General features: G+C 31.9%; 1 protein-coding gene and 1 long non-coding RNA gene across 10 annotated transcripts in view; both read right to left on the reverse strand.

Moving 5' to 3' along the window:
* CASK (peripheral plasma membrane protein CASK) overlaps nucleotides 1–26,601 on the reverse strand; it is a 404,924-nt gene that overhangs the window by 18,871 nt on the left and 359,452 nt on the right. For 5 of the 9 annotated variants that reach the window (XM_076539684.1, XM_076539689.1, XM_076539687.1 and 2 more), the window contains 2 exons: nucleotides 8,301–8,330; nucleotides 2,161–2,398 (listed from right to left, as the gene is read on the reverse strand). In XM_076539684.1, the coding sequence (XP_076395799.1) occupies nucleotides 2,161–2,398; nucleotides 8,301–8,330 (268 nt within the window). The remainder of the gene's footprint in view (nucleotides 1–2,160; nucleotides 2,399–8,300; nucleotides 8,331–26,601) is intronic. The other 4 variants (XM_076539690.1, XM_076539685.1, XM_076539686.1 and 1 more) reach the window with 1 other exon arrangement.
* On the reverse strand, nucleotides 15,686–24,948 carry LOC143265775 (uncharacterized). Its single transcript, XR_013040469.1, has 2 exons — nucleotides 16,034–24,948; nucleotides 15,686–16,002 (listed from the first exon to the last, which is right to left on the reverse strand). It is a non-coding gene; the product is annotated as an uncharacterized LOC143265775 (long non-coding RNA).

The raw sequence follows: 26,601 nt of genomic DNA on the forward strand, positions 1-26,601 counted from the left end.
TTACTAATTGTTTGAGAGTAGTTTTTGCAGTTACTAATTCTTTAAGATTAGCTTTTTCAGTTACTAATTGTTTGAGAGTAGTTTTTGCAGTTACTAATTCTTTGTGGTTAGTTTCTGCAGTTCCTAATTGTTTGAGGTTAGTTTTTGCAGGTTTTTATAATTATTTGAGGCTTTTTGGTAGTTACTAATTTTTTCAAATTAATTTTGGTAGTCAATAATTCTTCCAAATTAATTTTGGTAGATACTAATTCTTTCAAACTAATTTTTATAGTTACTAATTTTTCGAAATTAGTTTTCATGATTACTAATTTGTCCAAATTAGTTTATACAACTACTAGTTGTTTGAAATTAATTTTTTTGAAGTACTAATTTTTTGAAAATAGTTTTTTACAGTTGCTAATCTTCTCAAATTACACTTTACAGTTATTAATAGTTTGAGGTTAGGTTAAGAGATTGAGAGATGTTTGACATCAGGATTGAGGTTAATCTTTTTGGGTACCTAATAATAATTATGTTAATAATTGTGCTAACAGTTTGTTACATTTGTGAATTCCTAAATTTCAAAATTTTTTAATTTTTTGAATTTCTAAATTTTTAAGACTGTAAACTTGGAAGTGTAAAAATTAGAAAGTCAACACATTTGGAAACTTGAAAATTTGCATATTTGATATTTAAAACTTTCCAAACTTTTACAAAATTTCTAAATTTCTTAATTATAAATTACCCTTAAATTATTAAATTGTCAGATTATTAAGTTATGAAGTTATCAAGTTTTCATATTATCAAATTATCAAATTATCAAATTATCAAATTATCAAATTATCAAATTATCAAATTATCAAATTGTCAAATTGTCAAATTGTCAAATTGTCAAATTGTCAAATTGTCAAATTGTCAAATTGTCAAATTGTCAAATCGTCAAATCGTCAAATCATCAAATCATCAAATCATCAAATTAACAAATTATCAAATTATCAAATTATCAAATTATCAAATTATCAAATTATCAAATTATCAAATTATCAAATTATCAAATTATCAAATTATCAAATTATCAAATTATCAAATTATCAAATTATCAAATTATCAAATTATCAAATTATCAAATTATCAAATTATCAAATTATCAAATTATCAAATTATCAAATTATCAAATTATCAAATTATCAAATCATCAAATCATCAAATTATCAAATTAACAAATTATCAAATTATCAAATTATCAAATTATCAAATTATCAAATTATCAAATTATCAAATTATCAAATTATCAAATTATCAAATTATCAAATTATCAAATTATCAAATTATCAAATTATCAAATTATCAAATTATCAAATTATCAAATTCCTAACCAATAAAATTAAAAATTCAAAGAATACAAAAATTGTCATCATTGTCAGAATTGTCATCACTGTCATTCCTAACTTCTGTCATCCCTACCTCATCACTGCACGTACACTCTGATGCCCCTAACCTCTTCAGTGGGCACACGACCTGCCCATCACCAATTCCATAATATTAAATCAATATTATAAAAAATTTGATGTGACGGTGAACGTATTGAACTCTCTTTTCTACCACTTCTTCAAGATATAACGACATACAATCAGAAACAAAACTAACATAAGTCTCTTCACCAGTAGTTGAAGTTACTTTCATGAAAGTAACATATCAAGATATTTTCACCAACTAATTTCATCTACTTCTTTTCGCATAAAAACAGCAAGAAATACTGAAAGAACATATTAACGTAGTTTCACCATCTAAATTTTTACCTTGCTCTTTATTTTCTTCGTGTAAGAACCGAATGTAGCGAATTAGTTAAACCGAATCACCAAATGCAATCAGGTAATCACCGAATCTGATCAGATAAATAATCACCGAATGTGAGCAGGTAAATAATCACCGAACGTGATATTTCTAAAAACTACACAATGACACATCCTTCTTTTCACATAAAAAAATACTCAAAGAGAAAGCAAATTATTCAAGTATTTAACTACCTACAATTTTATCTACTTTGTCTTCGTAAGAACAGAAAATGTCAAAGGGAAAAAAGACATACTTTAACCACATAACAAATTTTACCTTGTTTTTCCTTCCCTCTACACAAGAACAGATAAAAGACAAAGAAATTAACAACGTAACTAATTTTACCTTGTTCCTGCTTGTTCTTTTCCATAGCCATGTACGCGATCCGACGTTCCTGAAGTTCAGGCGAAGGGATTAATCCCGCGGAACCGGCCGCGTTGTCCTTCTGCGCCTGCCACCAATAATGATCGTCCTTGCTGATGATTTGCAGGATATCGCCGGTTTTGAACGCGATCCCAGCTTGCGCGCAGGGTATCAACTCGTCCTCTAACGGATCGTAGTCGAATTGAGCTCGAACGAAAATCTGTCAGTGCAAAAAGATCAAATTATTAGCAACGTGTTTTAAATCAAGACGTTGGTGATCCTAACATGAAATCGGTGAAATGAAACTGAACAGTTCACATCGTGCGCGCGTCCGGAGAGTCGGCGCGAGGACCAATAGCGTCCGTCCGCCAACTTGCCGGACGCGCACGAAAATATTGGGGCTATGGGGAGATAATGGTGCTCGTTACGCTCACAATTTCTCGAAATAGTTTCGCACAATTTCGCACTCAGATCACCGAAACCATTTAGGTTAATGAATCACACGGATAGTGATTACACGTTGGCCTAAAACGCTCGTCGGATGAAACATTCGTTCTACGATAATATCGATCGCTGTTGATGCTACTTAACGTTGGCTGAAGCCAGGCTGCTCTGTTGCTACTGAATCGAATCGCTGCGAAATAAGCGGAAAATGCGACATACGCGAAGCGATGGCGATTAATCTTGCAGAGAACTTGTCTCGAAAAAGAGGGAAATCTCTGATAACGCTGGATTTATTCCCTTTTTGTTCTGGGGTTTTCACTTTTGACAGGGTATTTGGGTTTATGGATAGTGTGATGTCTGAATAGAAATTTTACATATTTTCTAGTTTCTTATATTACATATGTCATGTCATTTTTGATGTATTAGTTATTAGGGCCCATTTTTATCCACATAAATTGAACGTGGCAAATTTAGATATTGGTCAGGACATTTTTTGTATATGACAGTTTAGAGATTTAATAATGCAATCTCGCTATATGGCCACCGTTTATATGATTTCTGAATGAGACTTTCAAATGAATTTACTTGTATAGTAATGGCTCTTTAGTAGTACATTGTTTTGTTTCTAAATTTAAGAAATTTTAAAACTTTCAAATTTCCAAATCATCCAACTTATCAGTTTAAAATTTCTAGCTTAGAAATTTCAAAATTACATAGTCACTTTCAATCTTGGTATTTCAAAATTTTACCATAAAGCTCAATAAAAATGTTTTGATACTCGAAAACTTATATTATAGTTTAGATCTCTGATAAAACCCTGTGAGGGCCATATATCGAGACTCTACTGAACATTAGGACGTACATGTGTGCTATGGATTCCACACAGATTTCTAATGTTCCTTACAGTTTAGTTCTCTGATAAAACCCTGTCACGGCCATATATCGAGACTCTACTGTACATACATATGTGTAGACGTATGTACATGTGTGCTATAAGTTCCACACAGATCTCTAATGATCCTCCAAGTGTAATATAGAAATTACAGTAATAAAATTGCATTCCAATATAAAAATAAAACTAATGTGAAAGAAATAAACACTGCAAATATATTCCATATATTGCATTACACGTAGTCATGTAATATCACTTGGCACCCAAATTTAATTATTCTACCTGTTTGAATACCTAATTGTCCCTTAAACATTTTATAAAAAATCCTAAGTTCAAGAATGAACATTTTTGTGAAAAATATATATCAAATATTTTATCTCTTATAGAGCCAACCCAGCAGCTTTTCCGATTTTATATCATGGAGAATGTGACGTGTGCCATGTTAAGTGTCCGTCAGAATATTATCGAGAATATCATGTCTGCCATGCTGCACGTTTGCCATGCTCAATGTTTGCAGATATGAATGGACCTTTATTCGTTTGACCAGCGATCGACGTAACACGAATTCATCACACAGTTAGGTATCAAAACCCATTTTATAATATTTATATATAAAGTGAAAAATGGAGAAGATTGCAAACGTAAAAAGTTGCAATGTTTAAAATACATCTCAGCTATTATATTGTTAATAATATTCAAAGTATTTTAGTGTATGTTTTTTAAAGTACATAGAAATATTTATAATGTATGTATAATTTATAATTAACGATGTTTCATGATTTTCTATGATTAAGGTCTTAAAGTAGGTTTCTATGATCACAGACAAGAATTGCACACAGATTGAAACATTTTGACGTCACTAAAACAAAATTATGCGAGCTCGTTGTCATCGTAAAGTGCAATTTCATGATGCATGTATGCAAAAGTTTTATGCAAATGTTCATCATTTCATGCTAATTTAATAGTTAAAGTTCATTCATTATTTTGATAAATAAAGGTTGGATGATGATTAAATTGTCTTATAATAACGAAACATTAAATTCTAAATTCATAGACACGAAGTTCTATTTTACACTTATAATTTATAATTCTATTACATTCATGAAATTAAAAGTCATCATAAATTATTTTATCAGAAAATTTTTGTTATAATTATCATTATAATTATCAGAAATTATCATAAATTGTATTATCAAAAATTTGATGTCATAAAATTAAAAAATATTATATTTAAAAATATCAAATTTATCTTACCACAAATTTTTTGTCATAAAATCAGAAATTAACATAAGTTATCTTACGAGAAATTTTTCATAAAATAAAAAATCGTCATAAATTATTTTATCAGATATTTTTTGTCATAAAATCAGAAATTAACATAAGTTATATTACGAGAAATTTTGCATCACGAAATAAAAAATCGTCACAAATTATGTCATCAGGAAAATGTCATAAAACCAGAAATGATCAAAAATTATATTATCATAAATTCCGAATGCATCGTAAAATAATAAAACCAGAAATCGTCATAAAATTACCAAAAATCCTATATAAAAAAATTAACAATAAATTTAAAAATGACAGTCTTCATATATTTAAAACAACCACATATTTTCCGCCTAATTACCAACGTTAATTAAAAAAGTAGAATTCGTTGTTTCAAAGACGCCTAAAAAAAAAAGGCTGAAAAATAATAGAATTTACAGCGATTCCGAGGATTAAAAAAGGGGTCTAAAACTTGTGCATACACCTAATACATACACACGAGCAACTTCCTGTTTTTTTCCCCGTAATTATCATTATTCCGACAACAAGCTGAAGCACTATAGATGCTGCACAGTATATACGTATACACAGCGCACTGCCACACGTTCGCAACATACGCACACGTATATACGTTGAAAAAAATGCGCGATATGCAGAGTATGCATTCGGGCTCTACGTAAATGTGCGAAGAAGAAAATACGGCATACGAAGGAATAGAATAATAAATGCAGAGTGACAATACATAATGCCGTCTGATTTGCGCGCGTAACATTCGCAATCGAAACGAGTCGAACAATGATTCTCGTAATGAATTCAGGGACACGTGTGGTAAATGAAGTTCGTGTTCTAAGAGAGTCGGCCTTGCACGAATATTCCTTTTTAAATTCATCTTCCAGAATTTCATATTAAATGACGTCTCTGCGAATACTTAGTAGTATTCAGAACAGTTAACCAGACTTGGAAAAGTTTCCTCCATTTTTAATTTTGGTTAGGTTAGGTTTTCAAGTTTGTAAATTTACTTAAATTGAGATAACTGGAAATAATTTACTGTGTTATAACTATAATTGTTATAACTGGAAATAATTTACTGTGTAAAATTTTTGTTCAGAATGAAAGTAACCTTCCTCCATTTTTAATTTTGATTAGGTTAGGTTTTCAAGTTTGTAAATTTACTTAAATTGTCGTAACTGGAAATAATTTGCTGTGTAAAATTTTTGTTCAGAATGAAAGTTACTGTCTTCCATTTTTAATTTTGATTAGGTTAGGTTTTCAAGTTTGTAAATTTACTTAAATTGTCGTAACTAGAAATAATTTGCTGTGTAAAATTTTTGTTCAGAATGAAAGTAACCTTTCTCCATTTTTAATTTTGGATAGGTTAGGTTTTGCAGTTGTAAATTTACTTAAATTGTCATAACTGCAAATAATAATTTACTGTGTAAAATTTTTGTTCACAATGGAAGTAGCTGTCCTCCATTTTTAATTTTGATTAGGTTAGGTTTTGAAGTTGTAAATTTACTTAAATTGTCGTAACTGCAAATAATAATTTACTGCGTAAAATTTTTGTTCACAATGAAAGTAGCTGTCCTCCATTTTTAATTTTGATTAGGTTAGGTATTGAAGTTGTAAATTTATTTAAATTGTCACAAGTGCAAATTTACTCTGTAAAATTTTTGTTCAGAATAAATGTAACTGTCTTCAAGAGAAGATTCTGTCCTTAAATTGCTATTTTTTCAGTTTTTGCTTGAATTTAAACAAAAATTTAATAAGAGAGTATAGGTTCGAAAATCTTTTCAGTTTTCATCGACAATTGTTATAATAACAATGTTAAATAATTTGGTAAAATTAATGGACTATAAATTCAAAGTGAATAAAAACATAACTTCAATGAATAAAAACATAACCTCAATGAATAAACATAACCTCAAAGTTCCACAAATATGCATACACATGAAAACAAATTTGATGAGATCAAAATTTGAATAATTTTGTACATCTCCATATTTATCATAAAGCAATAATGTCAAAAATAATTATGTTGAATTTCATGTGAAATGACAAATGGCAAAAAGCAGATAATGCCAGGTTACACCGTTTGAAGCATCACATGCTGAAAGGCCAAGCTTATTCGTAAAATATTTGTCATGAAGACAATATCATACCTTGTACAGTAATGAATACACAATCTATCTGAAATTTTGAATACAAAAGTGTTCATCCCTCTTGATAAATACAATATCAATTATACTTCAGGTTTATATTTATTTACGTCATAACATTTAGGTCATATAACAAAAATTTCGTTATAACAATTGAAATATTGATATCAATGATAAATTAGTGTAACAAAATCTTGTTGTAGCAATTGAAATATTGATACCAATGATAAATTAGTGTAACAAAATCTCGTTATAACAATTGAAATATCAATTAGTGGAACAAAAATGGCCACTTCAGTCAGCTAATCTTTGCCAGAAACTGAAAAGACTTCCATCATACTCATTAGACAAGAATTTAAATAATGTAGCAATTGACAATTTTAAATAATTCTCATAAATTGTAAGAATATATAAAACCGTTTCAGGTTAGGTTGCACACCAAATGGCGGATCACGAAACACGAAATTGATCAGATGATTCAATGACATAAAAGTACAAAATAGTACAAAATTATTTATGGAACTTTAACTTGAAACCATGGCATGTCAACTTAGAAACAATTATCACAAATATTCCAATAATATTCTTAAGAATCTGAAATAAATAAGCAAGATTTAACCTAACCTCCAAATTAACATGCTAGGTTTCCACACATTTATGTCATTAAATCAAACTTCAACGATGTGCATCAAAATTTTGAATGAAGTATATTCGTACAGGCCTAATCTCTATATTAAAATCTAACGTGACAATGGTCGCGCAATCATCTACGTCTTCCAGTGACTACTTGTTGCATCAGCAGTAAAGTAAGGATTTTCGTGATGTTGGCATTCTATGCGAGAGAGAAATAGAAATGTAAATAGAGAAGGACGCATGGACTTAGGAGAAAGAAAGAGGGAATCTTTCGTATATAATGTCGCGTTGTCATGTTTCTCGCTCGAGTGAAGTCCGGTAATCTGAAACGGTATCGAGCTTACATGACGAGGAACTGAAAAAACGCAGAAAATGGAAGAATGATCGAGCGAAGGCCTACATTCTTTGCAAATGGTGATGTGTGCCATGGTGGTCGATCGTGCAGCTTGGGTCTGGGTAAATCTCAGACTTTCCGTTATTTACGTCCGGTACAATTGTTAAACACTCTAATCAATCCACAACTCATGTGTTAGACCACCAAAAACGATTAGTCAAAAAGACGCTGGTTACGGATTAACAAGAGTGATAAGTATATTAAACACCTATTTACTCAGACTCACACCGCACACACGGTACAATATGCGTGTGTTGAATGGATATGTATGTATGATAAACGCATAGCCTTCTAACTACAGCAGTCCAATCACACCAGATCAAGTGGCGGTACTTACTAACACTGGCAGAGGCTTAATCCTGAACAACTAGAGCGTTGAAGAAACAGAAAAAAGGAAGATCGATTAATTAACATGTTCATCAATACTTGATCTCAGACGAATGTTCGAATTCTATCACTCTCGCACGCTCTCCTCTTTCACTCTTCTCTTTCATTCCGACATATTTAACCAAAAAAAAAATAAATAAATAAACACCTACATTGGGATGTCGCGCGCGTCAACGCTTCCGAGATTCACGGTGCGCATTGCTGTGACACATGCAGCCTCCTTTCTAGCTCTCCTCTCGAAACACTGTCGAACAAGCGACAGTTCGTACCTCTCTGGTCGATTTTACAGGGTGTAAACGTATCACAACTTTCAGTTAATTCGGTCTTTAGATCTGGAGAAAACCGACCACAGTCGGACAAGGTCACAACCTTGAATGCTATTCTCAAGGTCAAGATAGTTTTAGCATTGTGTAGCACTGGTTAGGGTGAAATAAGACTATATATTAAAAATAAACCTTCTAATCCCGTAAACCACCATTCAAAGTCATGCAACGCATCTGAAGCCCAATATGTGGCTTCATGGCATTTTCTGAACGAACGGTTAATTTTTAGCATATAGTTCCCTTAAGACTTATCCCAGATACTACACGATACGAAAAAAAATTTGACCTTGAGAAATGTGTCAACGTGGCGCACTTTAACAGATCTAGTACCTCTGAAAATTGTGACTACCTTTTCGCACCCTGCAGAAAACGACCGAGCTCGCATCGAGATGATGCGAGCTGGAGAACCAAAGATGCGAGATACTTCACGCCGTTTCGCGAGGAAAATCGATTGCCAATTCGCGGACAGCCATAATGATCGAAATGCCTAAGTAGCTCGCAACCGATTTTCCGGAAACGATCGAGCGATATCCGTGTTCACAAGCGTCGAGCAACGTCACGGTTTACTCACGTTAGCTACGGACGTCTGGCGATAAACGACGCTTTTCGGCTCATTGTTCGCAACGACTTTACGGTTACAATGCGGCCTGTAACTGCGATCACTCGCAGGCAATTGTACATATAGACATCTTAAGAACACAATCTACTGTCCACATATATTTCTAAAAGGGTGAGGAAACACTGAGTGGCTCTGTGTATGTACATGACCCGGTCGCATTTAACGGCACCCGGCAGATCAACCTCGATTCATGTATTTTATTATATAACACAATACGAATCGATGTTTATCCGTTCAGGTGTCATTAAGTGGACGACAGCAAAGCGTAGAGGCGAAACATTGAGGCAAACTCGAGGACCAGTTTCATATGTGGATCCATTGTAACGGTATTTATGAAACTGGTCCACATGGACAGCCATTGAAGGGCTCCCTCCGGATTTCAAGCCGCACTGTTCCAGAAAAGTCATCGTGAGTGGCATCGCTCGGTCTTTTAACAACATCTTGAAGGACAGTGCACGGAGGACGATGGCTTCGGGCGTGCATTGGAAGCTACGTTCTACTTTTGAAAGAGAGCTAAAAAAAGTGGAGGAGAAAGGGACGGCCCGACAATGGTGAGTAAATAATGGGACTCGAGGATGAGGAAAGAGATGCGACAATTTCTACACAGTGACATAGCAGGTACTGCACTATCGACAACTCGTCTGGTGGACTGACTGCTGCTGACGCTGCTGAATTCTCCGCTCGATTTCCATTGGATCTGCACTCTACGACGCCCAGCGTCGATACAGACGGTTCCCGGTGAAGGTAACACCGGTCTGGCGACGCATCTCACGAAACGGGACGCGTACCGTAAAGCAAACATTCAAATTGTGCTGAGAAATCGCGATACGAACTTCGGGTTGGCCAAAAAGTTACGTCTGGAATTGTTCGTACTTTCACAAATACTAACAGTGTAATACTGGGAGTATTTGTCGAAGTTACATAAGGTCTTCCTAGTTTTTTCTAGGTAGTTGTATGAAGCATTGTGCAGCCGCATTTTTTTAGAAAAGCTTAGGTCAGCGTTTGATTCATTTAAGAAAACGATGTACTGTGTTTTTTTCTAAGTGGATAGAAATGAAAAATGTTTTCAGAAAACATTAAAAAGTTGCAGTAAATAGCAAGCAACAAGTTTTTAGAATCTATGATCCATGCTTTGAGAGAGATGATTAAGTGAAGATGACGAATTTTAGAATATATTAAAAAATGTGGATAAGATTCCAGTTATAAGATTTGTAATTTTTGATATGACGAAACTTTTTGGACACCCAGTATATTCATTTCGGGAAAGTGACAATTCTTCTTTTCTTCAAGGTTAGAATTCTGTGAAATAGTATTGTTGAAGGTCGGTGACCTGGTTGCGTGACCCTCCCTATGAAGGTGTACAGGTTGCTTCAAAAGAGATGCACACGAATTTTTAGTGTGAAGTAATAGAATTGTAATTTGTAATATTATAATTTAGAGGAGTGGAAAGTTAGTTTGGGGATTTAGGGGTCTGGGAATTTTGAAGATTGGAAAGATAAAAATTTTTGAAATTTGAGAATTTGGGGTTTTGAGATTTGGTAATATAGAAATGTGAGAGTTTAAGGATTTGGAGGTTCAGAAAGGAAATTTAGAGACTGTTGTATATAGAACATATATATTCTAGATGTAGAATATTAGAATCTTGAGAATTTGTAAATTATAGAATTGGAAATAGAGAAATTTGAAAAGTTATAAATTTGAACATTTGAAACTCTAAAAATCTGTAAATTCGAAGTTTTAGAAGTTTGAAGATTTAGAAATTTGAAAACTTGCTAAACTAAAATTGCAAAATTGAAGAATTAGTAAATTTGTAAACAAAAAAATTTGAACCTTCACAAACTTTAAAATCTAAAACTTAAAAAATCAGTAACTTCAGAAACTCAACACCCTAAAAAAAGAACTTAAAAATTCAATTCTCCTCTTACAAAATTTAATTCCCACAATGTACATCTCTTTTGAACAGCCCTGTACATCACCAAAAATCATTGCAATTTTACCAATCGACTATTATACAATTATAATATAAGTATGTCTCGAATTGCAAAAAAAATATACATATTTCAAGTTAAGATGAAAAAAATTTGTACAGTTTTGTTCACTTTTATGCGGTACGTCCCATCGAAGTTAAGTATCATACAAGGATTAAAGCTGCATACATACGATGACCAGATGCCGATGTCGACGTTTATGATCGAGGAGAACGGGTCAAAGACACAGAGACGTAAAAGTTACCTAATTGGTCCACGCATACTGAAATGGTACATGTGTGTTCGTATATGTGGGATTGGTGTGTCGGGTACAACAAGTAATGTACAAACAGTTTACGGCAGGTGAATTATAAATATCAAAACTTTTTTTGGGAAATCTAATAATAGTAATAAATATTGAAAATGATAAAAATGATAAACAGTGTTTTGTATTGTATTGGTTGTTTCATAGGTTGTGACCCTTTCGCTAAAGTTGGTGTTCACATGGTTTGATACAAGTATAAAATGTAAATTAGAATTATGATTTAAAAGTTTTATTGTCTATGTAAAATATATGTACGTGTAAGAGTTATGAAGTTTATGTAAATCATGAAAATCGTGAAAATTATGAAAATTATGTAAATTATGTAAATTATGTAAATTATGTAAATTATGAAAATTATGTAAAATATGAAAAATATAAAAATGATGTAAATCATTGTATATTTTGTTGAATTGTAGAAGGGTTATTGTATTTTCAGTTCTATGGATTAAGGACTTGAAGTATTAATAATTGTAAAATTGTTAATTAAAAGTTTTAGTGCAATAATTAAAAGTTACGTTTTTGTTACATAATTGTTAGACGTCTAACAAATTCATTATGTGACCAACTTTGTTGTAGCGAAAGAGTCATAAATAATTTAATTTACTCATTTTAATTTTCTTTTAAAAAAAGACAAGATTGTCCTTTTGCTAATTACAAGTTTCGCTAATTATATAATTAGTTCACGTTGATAGAGTAAGTACAATTAAACTAAATAATGTACTTATGCAAAAATTTTTAAGTTCTTAGATTTTCAATTTTTGAAGTTGTATTTTTAAAATTTTTTAATTTTTAAAATTTTGAATTGTCTAAATATAATACTTCTGGAATTTCTAAAATGGTTAAATTTTCCAATTGGAGAATTGTGGAATTTGTAAAGTTCCAAATTTGAAAGTTACTAAATTTTTAGATTTGACAAACAGCAAATTCATAAATTCCGAAACTTTTAAACTCCAAAATTCACAAATTCCAAATTTCAAATCTCTCAAATTCCAAATTCCCCAAATTCCAAATTTCTCAAATTCCAAATTCCCCATATTACAAATTTTCCATATCCCAAATTCCCCAAACCTCAAATCTCTCAAATCCCAAAATTCCCCAAATCCCAAATCTCTCAAATTTCAAATTCTTCAAATCCCAAATTCCCCAAATCCCAAATATTTCAAATCCCAAATCTCTCAAATTTCAAATTCTTCAAATCCCAAATTCCCCAAATCCCAAATCTCTCAAATTTCAAATTCTTCAAATCCCAAATTCCCCAAATCCCAAATCTCTCAAATTTCAAATTCTTCAAATCCCAAATTCCCCAAATCCCAAATATTTCAAATCCCAAATCTCTCAAATTTCAAATTCTTCAAATCCCAAATTCCCCAAATCCCAAATCTCTCAAATTTCAAATTCTTCAAATCCCAAATTCCCCAAATCCCAAATCTCTCAAATTTCAAATTCTTCAAATCCCAAATTCCCCAAATCCCAAATATTTCAAATCCCAAATCTCTCAAATTTCAAATTCTTCAAATCCCAAATTCCCCAAATCCCAAATCTCTCAAATTTCAAATTCTTCAAATCCCAAATTCCCCAAATCCCAAATCTCTCAAATCCCAAATCTCTCAAATTTCAAATTCTTCAAATCCCAAATTCCCCAAATCCTAAATCTTTGAAATCCCAAATCTCTCAAATTTCAAATTCCTCAAATCCCAAATTCCCCAAATCCCAAATCTCTCAAATTTCAAATTCCTTAAATCCCAAATTCCTTAGGTCCCAAATTCCTCAAAATCCAAATTCCCCAAATCCCAAATTCTAAATTCGACAAATCTCAAATTTCCCAATTTCCCCAAATTTCCCCAAATTCCCAAAATCTCCCAAATCTCCTAAATTCCCCAAACTCCCCAAATCCCCCGAATTCTCAAACTCCCTCATCCCTCACATCAAATAAAACAAAAATCTAAAAATGTACCAACAATTGCAAGAGAGCGTCCTTACAAAGCATCCCTCTAAAACATTTCTAAACCCCCAACAGATTCCTAAACCCCTATAAACCCAAAATTGCATTCCACATTTTTCTCCACCCAAAGATATCTCCCGTTATTTATGCAGCCCGCATGCCCCGGCAAATTACCCGCGGTAATGTACTACTTACTCCACCCACGTGAACGAAGTTCAGCAGCTGCCGTAAACTATTAAAATCACATCAATCAGTGCAGAGGAACAGCAACACGAGTAATCGTACGTAAAGTACAAAATGGCGTGCACGTAAGTGCGTCAAAATCGAAGTCCGTACAACGATCGACAACGTTTGCATCCCGTTTTTACGACGGGAGAAGAGAGAATCACGTTGGGGGTGACGTGCGACGAATCATGATGTTCCAGCAGTTCGTGCTTTATTGCATTTTCGTACAATGGACCGCCGCAATAATAACGCCGCACGTTTAGTCGCCGTCCATGAGGTGTCCGCGTGCAACAATCAACGTAACAGAGACAGATCGCATCCCAGATACAACGTGGTACAATTCGCTTCTTATCGTTACACGTGCGACATGTCCACATGGATTCGAACATCCAGGGACGCGCCATAACATCCAAGGATTCCAACGGTGATGTCCGTTTGACAAGTTTGTTTCAATGTGCATGGAATTTATAAAAATATTTAGAGTAGACGTTCTTGACCCCGGACGCATTTTTGAGGATTTTTTGAGAAGTTTGACTTTAACCTTCATAACGCTGTGGATGTCTAATATGGCGGAGCGCCCTCTTTGAGGTTGCTGGTAAATTAACTACGTAATTGTTGTTAAATATGTTTGTAAAGTGGATGACAAAATAAATATGTAGATTAATAGATATATATTACATCATAAGATAAATTTATAGAAGTGTATCATATTATTAGATAAAATAGATGTATATATGTTACATTAGCTGAATGAAAGAATTGACGTATATTGCATTATTGGATAATAGAGTAGACATATTAGATAAAGTATAGATATATACCATTAGATGTGGAATACATAATTAGATAAAATAATAGATCTAGATAATATATTACATTAAACAAAATACGTCATTAAATAAAATAATATATATTACAAGTTAAATAAAAGAATAAATATTATATCACTTGAAATAAATATATGACATACTCAGATAAAGTATTACATCACTAGAAATCAGTAAATGACATCGTTAGATAAAATATTATATCCCTAGATAAAAAATTATACCATTAGATAAAATAATAGATTAATGCTTCATACAAAACATTGAACATCTATCAATAATAAATGAAAAGTTATAATAAAAATATTTAGACATCATAAGGAATTATGAAGGTTAAAGTTATAATAGTTATTCGAGATATAATACTGTATTTTTAGGTTATACTAGGTTTTCTGTTTTGTAGGTTAAGTAGCAACGTATAGGGTCAAAAGTACGGTCTGGTAAAGTATGAACATTGCACAAAACAGGAAACTTATTTTGAAGTGATGAGATTTTGATTATTGTAACAGTATGGTGTTTTTTCTTTTGGAGTCGATAAGATGGAGACTTTAGGTTAGGTTCCCTCCATTTTCCTCTCCATTAAGTATAATAGAAAAGTTCTATCCTGCAGATCACTTTAATTAATCGCCGAATTATGTTCACTTAAATTATTACAAGAATTTATGGTGTGATTAAATTAGAACCTATGTGACTCAATTAGTTCTACAGATTAATCCAGAGGATTACAATTCGATTTCGAAAAGATTTTTGTTTCAAACAAAAATTTGAAAGAAATATTAACATAGTTGAGTGGAAATCCAAAGTAAAAATATGTGATAAAAATATAATTTTGTAAAAATATGTGATAATAAATACAAATCCTTAAAAGACAAACTCACACCAATTTTCAAGATTCAATATTTTTGCAAGGAGTCTCCTTTAAATTTGATCGACCCTTATACGACTCAATTTCCACCACTATCACGATTCAATTTCTACCCTTATTTCAATTTCATCTAATATTCTATGAAGCTTAAGATCATAAGTACTTTGTATACCTGTTTTGTGCTGTTACCTTAAATCGGCTTAACAGTATAATTGTGAGTGGTGTTAGGGTTCAATCGCATATAACAGAATCCATTATGTATATTACAGCAATTCTACTTACATATGTATATAATTATCGATAAACTCTGGAACATCGGGCAACATTCATATATGTATATATACATATATATATGTACACGTATATGTATACAGATGCCAACCCACGAATTGGCGCGTAAAAACAACTCTATGCACCATGAACACTTTTACATTTCAGTAAAAAAAGAATAATAATGACAATAACAGTTGCTGAACAATTCTATTTTATTTTTGAAATGTTTGCCTGTTATTTGACTTAATGTCACTTGGTGTGTCATTTAGTTTGCTTATTATTTAACCTAATGTCATTTGGTTTGCCTGTTATTTAACCTAATGTCATTTGGTTTGCCTATCATTTGATGTGTGACTCGAGTCAACACTAAAATAATACGAAAATACATATGCATCCATTTTTCTATTCTAACCAATCACCAAAAAGACCAACTGCTCCTTCAAACACGTCAGACCTTCACGCACCAACTCATGGGTTGACATCAGTACATTTCTGGTACATTTTACAACGCTTTACAAAATCTACGTCAACCAAGCCGTCTGCACACACGTGGGTATCACGCACCTTATATGGCCGCGATTGCGCAATGAAACAGGACGGCTGAATGAAACATCGAAATTATATAGGCTATCCATGTACAGATTATGTACTTATGTACAGACTGAGATACAAATTAATTCAAATTGTACGAAGGAACTTTGGTAAAGTAAAATTAATCTGTTGAATTTAGGTGCTAGCTTGTTGAGCTGCTTTTTGCAAACATCGGGCAATTATTATTTTGATTTTTGTTTGTTAACTATAAATTGTCAAAATTAAAATACAACTTTTTTAGAGTTTTGTATAAATTAAAAGGTTTTAACGATTGCAGAATTTTTAGCTGCTGATTATTTGTATTTTTTGAGAACGTAGATATAGTATTTTCAGTTAGAATAATTTATTTTAATTTTATTTAGAGAATTATTAAAATATTTAAGGAAGATATATTTAAAATAAATATTATGTACTGAAGGTTATACTGAAATTGCAAATGTTTACAAAATTAAAGTCAAATATTTTCTGTGGCAGTGACGGGCAATTGTGCTCTCAGGGCAAGGGACTCAAAATTTGTAAATTTGTAATTTTGTAATTTTGTAATTTTGCAGTGAATTCATAGTGAATTTATAATTTTGCAAATTTGCAAACTTGTAAACTTGTAAACTTGTAAATTTATAAATAAGTAAACTTGTAAATTTATAAACAAATAAACTTGTAAATTTTATAAATTTATAAATCTGTAAATTTACAAATTTGTCACTTCTAAAAATCCAATCCCCAAAACCTTCAAATCTAAAAATTAAAAAAATGTATTATTTTTACAGTTTTCAATATCTCACTACAAACATTTGTTCATGTATTGTACGACTTATACCCATCACTGCGTGAAAAAAAATCAATAACTCTTCAATTACTTATTCTATACAGTTCCAAACTATAACAGCAACAAATTGAACAATATTTAAAACCATCCCCTTAATTAAAATATTCAGATTTCAAATCAGCTTCTCATACGTACCTGACCTTTTACGCGCCACTTTATCCGAACAGTGTCTACATATTTTACACGATCCCTTTGATACCTTTTATATCGGTATAAATTGTTCCTCAACAATTCGTTCTATTCGACGCATACCCATAGAAAAATCAAAAATAAAAATTGCCCGATATTCGCGTCGAATTCCTTCCTGAAAATCGATAAAACTTGAAAAACGTTAGGAATTTAGATTACTGAAATTCTTTCGCAGCGTCATAATCTCCCGCGTTACATTTTTGCCTATAAAATTGAAGGATCGAGAACAGAAGAGAAAAGACAAATTCTGGTCGCAAAAACGAACCGTTTTCAAAAATTCTTTAGAAACATTTCTTCAGGTACGAGGGACGTGCTTTTTTAAAATCATCTTTTAATCAGTGCGAACAAAGAATAGAAGATTCGTTATGTTACCCTCAGCTGCATGTTCAGAAATGTTTGCAGATTTGTCGAATTTATGGGGAGAATCCAAATTGCGTGAAGGACAACCATGACCGCATGGTTTTGGAGTGATGGGTATAATTCCTATTCGTTTTCAGCGACAGAAAAATTAAATTAAGCTACTTAGGCTCACGGTATCGAATCGGTGATTAAACTTCTTCCTTTTAGCTTTGCTAAAAAGTTTTAATAACTTTGCTTTGTGGAATATTGCAGGTTAGGATCGGTGAGTTATTGCGTATTAAATGACCGACTGTTTAATGTGTGATTTGATAACATAAAGATACTTGAAACACTTAAACAATTTCATAAAAATTTAAATTCATTTATCAAATTTATAAATGTAACTGTATAAACGTTTTATCGAGACTGTTATTACAAAATGGTTGATACAAACAGTAAAAAGAAATGAAATACTTGACGAGACCAGTGGAGAGAATAAGATGGTGGACGCAAGGAGAAAACAAGATGGCTGACGCGATTAAAACAAAATGGCTGAAGCATGCACTGAAGAGTAATAGATAGCACCACCCTTATTATGATATTTCTATATTATTTTTGAATATAAGAGATTTAAAACTAAATATTTACTAATGGATAAAATTTTACTTGTTCATAAACTGTTCAATTTATATCCACCAAAACGCAGTCATGTTTTTTAGGTTAGGCTACAAATCTCTCTCTGTTCACTTACTTTAATTTATGAATGTAATTACACAATTGTATAAAAACATCATTATATCATAGCATAATTATGTAAACGATGCATCAATGTACAGAATAAATTAATGTATACATAAATTATATAATTACATAATAACTGCACAATTATATAAAAATATCACCACATAAAAATATAGTTATACAAAAATTAAATTAGTACATATTATTATATGAAAATTGTATTATTAAATAATCATATTATAAGAAAAAATTAAAATTGAATAATGATAAAATGTTTAAACTGTCATCTTATTGAAACCTGCAAACAGCCATTTTGTACCTCTATGTTATCAAACGGCCATTTAATACATAACCTAACAGATACACAAATTACACTAAATATTAACAGATTGATTAAACATGAGAATGTATTTGCAAAACGATAAAAAGGTTCTCAACTGCATTCGGAAGCGTAATGTATCGAATGAAATGGTACAATTAAATCGGAGTATGCTTGAACGATGAAGGTACGTAAATTCCGAAAAGAAAATCACCGATTCGGGTATACATCGCATCGTGCAGGAGATGAGTATAATCAGAAAGTCGAAAACGAACCGTGATCGATCGATCGGAAGATAGATCGACCAAGATCGAGAAAAATCGCGCAATATGCACTGACCAAACCACGATGCAAAAAAACTAGTGTGTACTGGTCAGAAAAGGAAAGCTTCAACGTTTGCAAAGATATCCTTCATGCAGGTGAGGGTATAATGAGGGGTGTAACAAAAGCTTCTCTTACGACAAAAAAAAAACAACAAACAACATTCCAACACATGTTGTAACGAAAGGTGCATTCCTTACGCAAGTTGTTCGTAGTATTATTGGCTACCAGTACGACGTGACCAACCCGACGTTATGAAATAATAAAAATAAACGATATAGAGCGAGAGACGGAGGAGAGGATAAGAATCGAAGAAAATGTGGAATGAAAAGGATGTACGACAGGTTTTGTCCCACTTAGCTTGACTTATTTGCATGTTGGTAAAGAGAAATTCAGAATATTTTAATATGTGATATAGTTTGAGTTGCATGAAGTGTTACAAATATTTTTTTTTGGAAAATTGAGGGTTGAAAAATTTTAAGTTTAGAAATTTAGAAGCTTGAAGCTGCAGAACTTTGAAATTTCTATGTTGCTAATTTTTTAAACTAGCAATTTTCTAACTTTCCCAATTTTTAATTTTGCCTATAAATTTTTTAATTTAGACTTGATATTTCTATGTTTCTAAATTTTGAAATTTTCAGATTCCAAAATACCAAATTTCTAATTATTACTTATGATAGTATTATAGTTTTATGCAAAAGATTTCTCTTTTTTTTTTAAATAAAAGTAAACAATTTTTACAATATATTTAACTCTTTTTTTATTGGATAATTTTGGTATTATTCAAAAATTATGAAACACCCCTTAAATTATTATTATTTACTTACTATCATTATTGACTTGTTTTTGTACAAAACAAAAATAATAAATAACAAAAAATTTGTCCCTTCATTACAAATAAAATATATTTCATACCTTTGATTACTAACACTATATAATGTATCTTTCATCTGCAATTAATTTCGAATCAGAGAAAATTATTCAAATAATATTCCATGTGCCTCAAAAAGTAATATCCTATGATCTAAAGAATCTACGGATTCGTTTGAACATAAAACCTTTTGCAAAAAACCTAAAACCACTCATTTTTCCTTTTACAACCTGCACCATTCCTCGTCGACATGTCCGTTTGTGCAACGCGTTCAACTAAAAATAATAGATTGCTCCAACTATTTTTCATTTTAGTGCAATTAAAAAATATCGATTTCTGCTTATATCTTCCACTTTTACCTGTAATTATTTCCGAATATCCCAAGGTCTTAAAGCCTGTGTTCGTTTCAGCAAAACCTTTTGCAACAACCTAATACCTCTTTGCTTCGTCCGTACAACTTGCAACATTCTACGTCGGTATGAATACCCGTTCGTTGGACGCATTCTCAACATTGATAGCAACGAAGGTATTTACAATGGTCAAGCGAAATGGGACACTGTGTATACGTAGGGAGATTGAAACAGAGAGACCGAGAGAAATATAGACAGCGGAAGAAATAGAGACACATGCAAACGCGCCGTGGACTCGAAAGCGCCGACCAAAGCGTTTTGTTACACCGCTCGACTACTCAACTACAGATGTCAACCCACGAGTTGGCGCGTGACTCAAAGTATAAGAAGCTCCACACCGTCAACACTTCTAGTAACATTTCGGAAAATAAGAACGCATGTAGCACTATTTCACTCACTCTCGAGACGCCGACTATCATTTGGAGGTGGAAGCTTTGGAATAAGGTGATTCGAAGTTTTGAGAAGATGTACGTTTCGAAATTTGGAGCTTTAGTTTTAGAAATTTTGAATATTCGTAGCTTTGGAATTTGGAAGATTGAAAGTTAAGAAGGTTGAATGATCGAATTTAGAATGATCGAAATGTGCAAAGGTTAGGACTTTCAAAAATTGGAATTCAGGAACGTTGGGACATTGGAAAGTTGAAACTTTGGGTGATTCAAACTTTGGAAAGTGGGGACTTTGGAAGGTTAGAATTTTGCAAGGTTGGGACTTTTGAAGGTTGGAATATATGGAAGGTTGGGACTTTGGAAAGTTGGAACAGTGGAAGATTAGAACTTTGAAAGATTGAACTTCGGATGATTCAAACTTTAGAAGATGAGTACTTTGGAAGGTTGGAACATTGCATGGGTGGGACTTTGGGAGGTTGGAACTTTGGGAGGTTGGGTCCTTGGAAGGTTGGGACTATCAGAAGGTGGAATTTTAGAAGGTTAGAACTTTGGAGGGTTGGAAATTGGAAGAGTTGGAACTTTGGAGAGTTGGATCCTTGAAAGGTTGGAATTTTAGAAGGTTAGATTTTTGAAAGATTGGAACTTTGGGGGGTTGGAATTTTTGGAGGTTGGAACTTTGGGGAGTTGGAACTTTGAAGGGTTGAAACTTTGAAGGGTTGGAACTTTGGATGGTTGGAACTTTGGAAGATTGGAACTTTGAAGGGTTGCAACTTTGAAAGATTGGAACTTTGAAGGGTTGGAACTTTGAAAGATTGGAACTGTGAAGGGTTGAAACTTTGAAGGGTTGGAACTTTGAAGGGTTGGAACTTTGAAGGGTTGGAACTTTGGATGGTTGGAACTTTGGATGGTTGGAACTTTGGAAGGTTGGAACTTTGAAGGGTTGGAACTTTGAAAGATTGGAACTTTGAAGGGTTGGAACTTTGAAAGATTGGAACTTTGAAGGGTTGGAACTTTGAAGGGTCAGAACTTTGAAAGCTTGGAACTTTGAAGGGTTGGAACTTTGAAAGATTGGAGCTTTGAAAGATTGGAACTTTGAAGGGTTGGAACTTTGAAAGCTTGGAACTTTGAAAGATTGGAACTTTGAAGGGTTGGAACTTTGAAGGGTCAGAACTTTGAAAGCTTGGAACTTTGAAGGGTTGGAACTTTGAAAGATTGGAGCTTTGAAAGATTGGAACTTTGAAAGATTGGAACTTTGAAGGGTTGGAACTTTGAAAGGTTGGAACTTTGAAGGGTTTGAACTTTGAAAGACTGGAACTTTGAAAGGTTTTAACTTGAAAAGGATAACAATCAGTGTCTGACCATTCAAATCACTACCCTCTAAAACATAAGCCGTCCATTTTTCCATTCTGACCAATTGAATCAACTTCCAAACACGTCAGCCTAACACCAACTGGTGGGTTGACGTCGGTATACTTTTTGATTCATCTTTTTTTTCTTTCATAGAATCTCACGGAAATCGCACTTAATTATCCTCTGGCAACCAACCCGACCCGTTAATTTTCACAACGAAACGGGACGCAAGACGATATTTATTGGCCCATGGTTTCAGAACTCGCGTCTGCTCGAAATGTCGATATCGACTGTCTCGATCTGTGATTTCTGCTAAATGCCCGATCACGCTCGATTAACAGCCGAACGGGGCGAGTCACATCACCGTTCGTTCTGCTTCCTCGTACTTTCGTTCTATTTTTCGATTGGTACCGTAATTTGTGCGACAATGCGAGAGGTGGTTCTCAAAAGTGAGTTGAAAATTACTTTTTCTTTGCGAGTAATTTGTTTTGAAGAGGGGATCTTTGAAGGATTGAAAGAAGGGAAAGAAGGAAAGATGGAAAGAAGGGTGGAAGTTTCGAAGAAGCTTCACGGCTAGAATGTGAATTTTCTTGTCCTTATCTTTAATATTTTTCTCTCTTGTAAGAAGAGTTATTATTTCTTTGCAAAGTTTGTGTGCTGTTTTTGTTTGTGTAATTATTGTGACCAATTAGATTCATCTGTGTTCTTTGCAGCTCTATAGCTGCACTATAGCTGCGTATAGTAAATATCTGAATAAAAAATGAGAAAAATATTTAATTTTCAACTTATTTTCAAGAACCACTTCTTTCACAGTTGTACACTTAATTACATAGTACCTTTAATAGGTAACAACTATTCCACGTTGAAACATTTTATAGATTTGTTTTCTCTCTAAGTTTTTTCTTTAAGTTAGAATTATAATTTTCTAATACTGACAAATCCATAAATATAGACATTTAATTCAAACATAGAAATTATTAATGTCAAAATTGTAATAATATTTTTCTATTAAAGAAATAAACATTTCACAATGAAAAATGGCGTTGCAACACTAACTTTCTTATAACAAAATTAATTTCAATAATAACAAAATGAATTTCATTTCATAAATTAAAATTTGTTAATTTTCAATTTTCGCATTTAAAATTGAATCACACAAAAGTAAAATTATGCAAGATATTCTTGAAATTGTCAATTCGATTTCAGTCTTGAAAAAACTATATTTTATGTGTACATGATTCCACGTGGAATAGGTAATTAATTAACATGGCCAATTAACAAGAGTCTTATGCGATGCCGGGTATAAGTTGCCATAATACTGCACCCATATAAATACTCCCACAATTATAAAACTCCATGAAATATTGAAAATTTCTCAAGACGATCATTTCAGTAAACAAATATTTGAAATCATACATTGATCGCCAAAAAATAATTTCAGCATTTAGACATGAAGAAACTACAAATTTGAAAACATTTCTATACCTTTAGATTTAACACTGTTTTCAACAATGAATACAATTTCCTTATAAATTTTTAAAATTTCATACGAATATTATTAAAAAATAATTTATTTCGTTAAACCGAAGATATGAAATATTGCTACTGAATATAATAAATAAATATTTCATTCGAAAATGTATTATTTCTATTAACACTGTAACTTTTGATTAACAATAGAACACGATTTCAAATTTGTAGCACTTTTACCTCGAAATGCTATTTGAATTTTGTCGAGCAATGTATTCAGCAAATATCACAATTCTGCACAATTTTCAATACATTTACATACTGCATCGCGTAATGTTGTTGAACAAGTACGACGCGTCTGTTTGGAGCAATTTCCGACACGTCAAATAATTCACCAAGACACAATTCCGAACGTTAATATTAAATTTCACACGGCACAGAACGTGTTAAATAACTTCGAAAATATGTAACGTCTCGTTTCAATGCTTATCTAGAAATAATTTACCCAGAATCGCGACAAACTTCTCGGTAGAAGATGAAAGATCGTCTTTTCTGTACACATGTTGGCATCGCAAGCTCATCTTTTTCTCGTACTATTTCGAATGAACGTATTAACGCTAGATTTACGGACGAAGGCGTCCGCCATTTTGAGGACAAATGAAGACAAAATGGCGGAGCGTAGATCTCTTTTGAACGCAAAATGGCGGAGCTTAGATCTGTTTTCAATTAGGAAATTTTTGTCGAGGTTATTTTTGAGATATGGAATTGTCTAACCTGGTTTACTTGGTTAGTAAAAGCTTACAAGTTTTTACTGGTGAAATTGATAGATGATTGGTAACCTAGTTTATTACTAAAGGTTTACGAGTTAAGTTTTAGTAGAAATAATTGATAAATAATGATTGATTGACATAATGTATAGTAGAAAGTTTAGTAGTAAACAAGTTTATTAGTAAGTTTGGTAATGTATAACCTAATTTACTAGTAGTTCACTAGTGACTATTAGTAATTCACTAGTAAAGTACTAGGAAACTGATATAATGTGTAACTAGTAAATTGATATAATGTATAAACTAGTTTAGTAATAATTACTAGTAATTACCTAATTTATTAGTAACTTTACTAGTAGTTCACTAGCAGTTACTAGTAACTTTAGTAGTAGTTTAGTAGTAGTGACTAATAGTTACTAGTGAGTTACTGGTAAATTACTAGTGAATTACTAGTAAACTATTAAACTACTAGTACAACCCAGTTTACTAGTAATTACTAGTAATTACCTAATTTACTAGTAACTGTACTAGTAGTTCACTAGCAGTTACTAGTAACTTTGATAGTAGTTTAGTAGTAGTGACTAATAGTTACTAGTGAGTTACTGGTAAATTACTAGTGAATTACTAGTAAACTACTAAACTACTAGTATAATCTAGTTTACTGGTAATTACTAGTAATTACCTAATTTACTAGTAACTGTACTAGTAGTTTACTAGCTGTTATTAACAACTTTAGTAGTAGTTTAGTAGTAGTGACTAGTAGTTACTAGTGAGTTACTGGTAAATTACTAGTGAATTACTAGTAAACTACTAAACTACTAGTATAATCTAGTTTACTGGTAATTACTAGTAGTTATCTAATTTACTAGTAGTTACTAGTAAGTTACTAGTAAATTACTAGTGAATTATTAGTAAACTACTAAACTACCAATATAACCTAGTTTACTAGTAATTATTAGTAATTGCCTAAATTATTAGTAACTGTACTAGTAATTCACTAGCAGTTACTAGTAAATTTAATAGTAGTTACTAGTAATTACTAGTGAATTACTAGTAAACTACTAAACTAGTATAAGCTGGTTTACTAGTAATTACTAGAAGTTGCCTAATTTACTAGTAACTTTACTAGTAGTTTACTAGTAGTGACTAGTAAGTTACTAGTGAACTACTAGTAACCTAGTCTATACATTACATCAATCAATTAATATTTATACTTATTTATCAATTATTTATTTACTGTTTTAGTTTCAATTCAAATTATAATTAAATTAGACTAATGTGAAATAAATTCAAATTAGACTAATTTGAATTAAATTGAAATTAGACTAATTTGAATTAAATTGAATTCAGACTAATTTGAATAAAATAGAAATTAGACCAATTTGAATTAAATTTGAATTGGACAAATCAAATTTAAATCAGATAAGCTCGAATTAAATTTAACTTACCCTAATTCAAATTAAACTAAAATTCAACTAATCCGAATCAAATTTGAATTGGACAAGTTAGAATTAAATTTAGGTCAGACCAATTTAGATTAGTGCCTAAATGTCCGTAAATCCAGAGTTACTCGAAGTATACTCTACGTATACTTGGGTATACATACATGAGCATATGTGTGTACACGTGAAGCGGATACAGGGAGGGAGATATATCGTGTTACTGCTTAAATGTGTCTATGTGTGAAGTACGTGTGTGTTTCAACTTCTACAAAATGTATATGTACTATCCACCAAATTATATTATACATATGTACGTCTACATCGTGTCGAAAAACACGAGTTTGCGAACAAGGTATGCCATTAAAATATTGCGAAACCGATGTCGAACATTTTCGTTTTTCCAAGCTGTATTCAATGGCGTAGAAATTTGTCAGATAACAATAAAATATTTTTCAAATCAAAAGTTGTTAAATTTTTTTTAATGTTTGAGGTTGATAGCTTGTTGCGTATCTAATTGACGATTTAGTGGTCCGACATTTTGAGGAGAGGATAGCACAAAATGGCCGTCTTTGGGTGTCAATTTGAAGCTTAAGGTTTTGATTGATTCTTTGTTTGTTTTGGAATAAAGAATAAATTAAGTTTATAAGTTTATAATTGAGTAATTTAAAAAATCTTTAATTCTGAATTTTGTAAACTTGAAAATTTTCAAATAAGATAATTGAGAAATTTAAAAAATTCTAAATTCCCAATCTCCTAAATTTGAAAATATCCAAGTTCGAAAACTTATTAACTCAAAAATTTCTAAATTCCTAATATTTCAAATTTGAAAATGCCCAATTCGATAAGTCAGAAATTTAAAAAAT

The sequence above is a fragment of the Megachile rotundata genome, chromosome 14 (assembly GCF_050947335.1).
Source record: "Megachile rotundata isolate GNS110a chromosome 14, iyMegRotu1, whole genome shotgun sequence".
Lineage (NCBI taxonomy): Eukaryota > Metazoa > Arthropoda > Insecta > Hymenoptera > Megachilidae > Megachile > Megachile rotundata.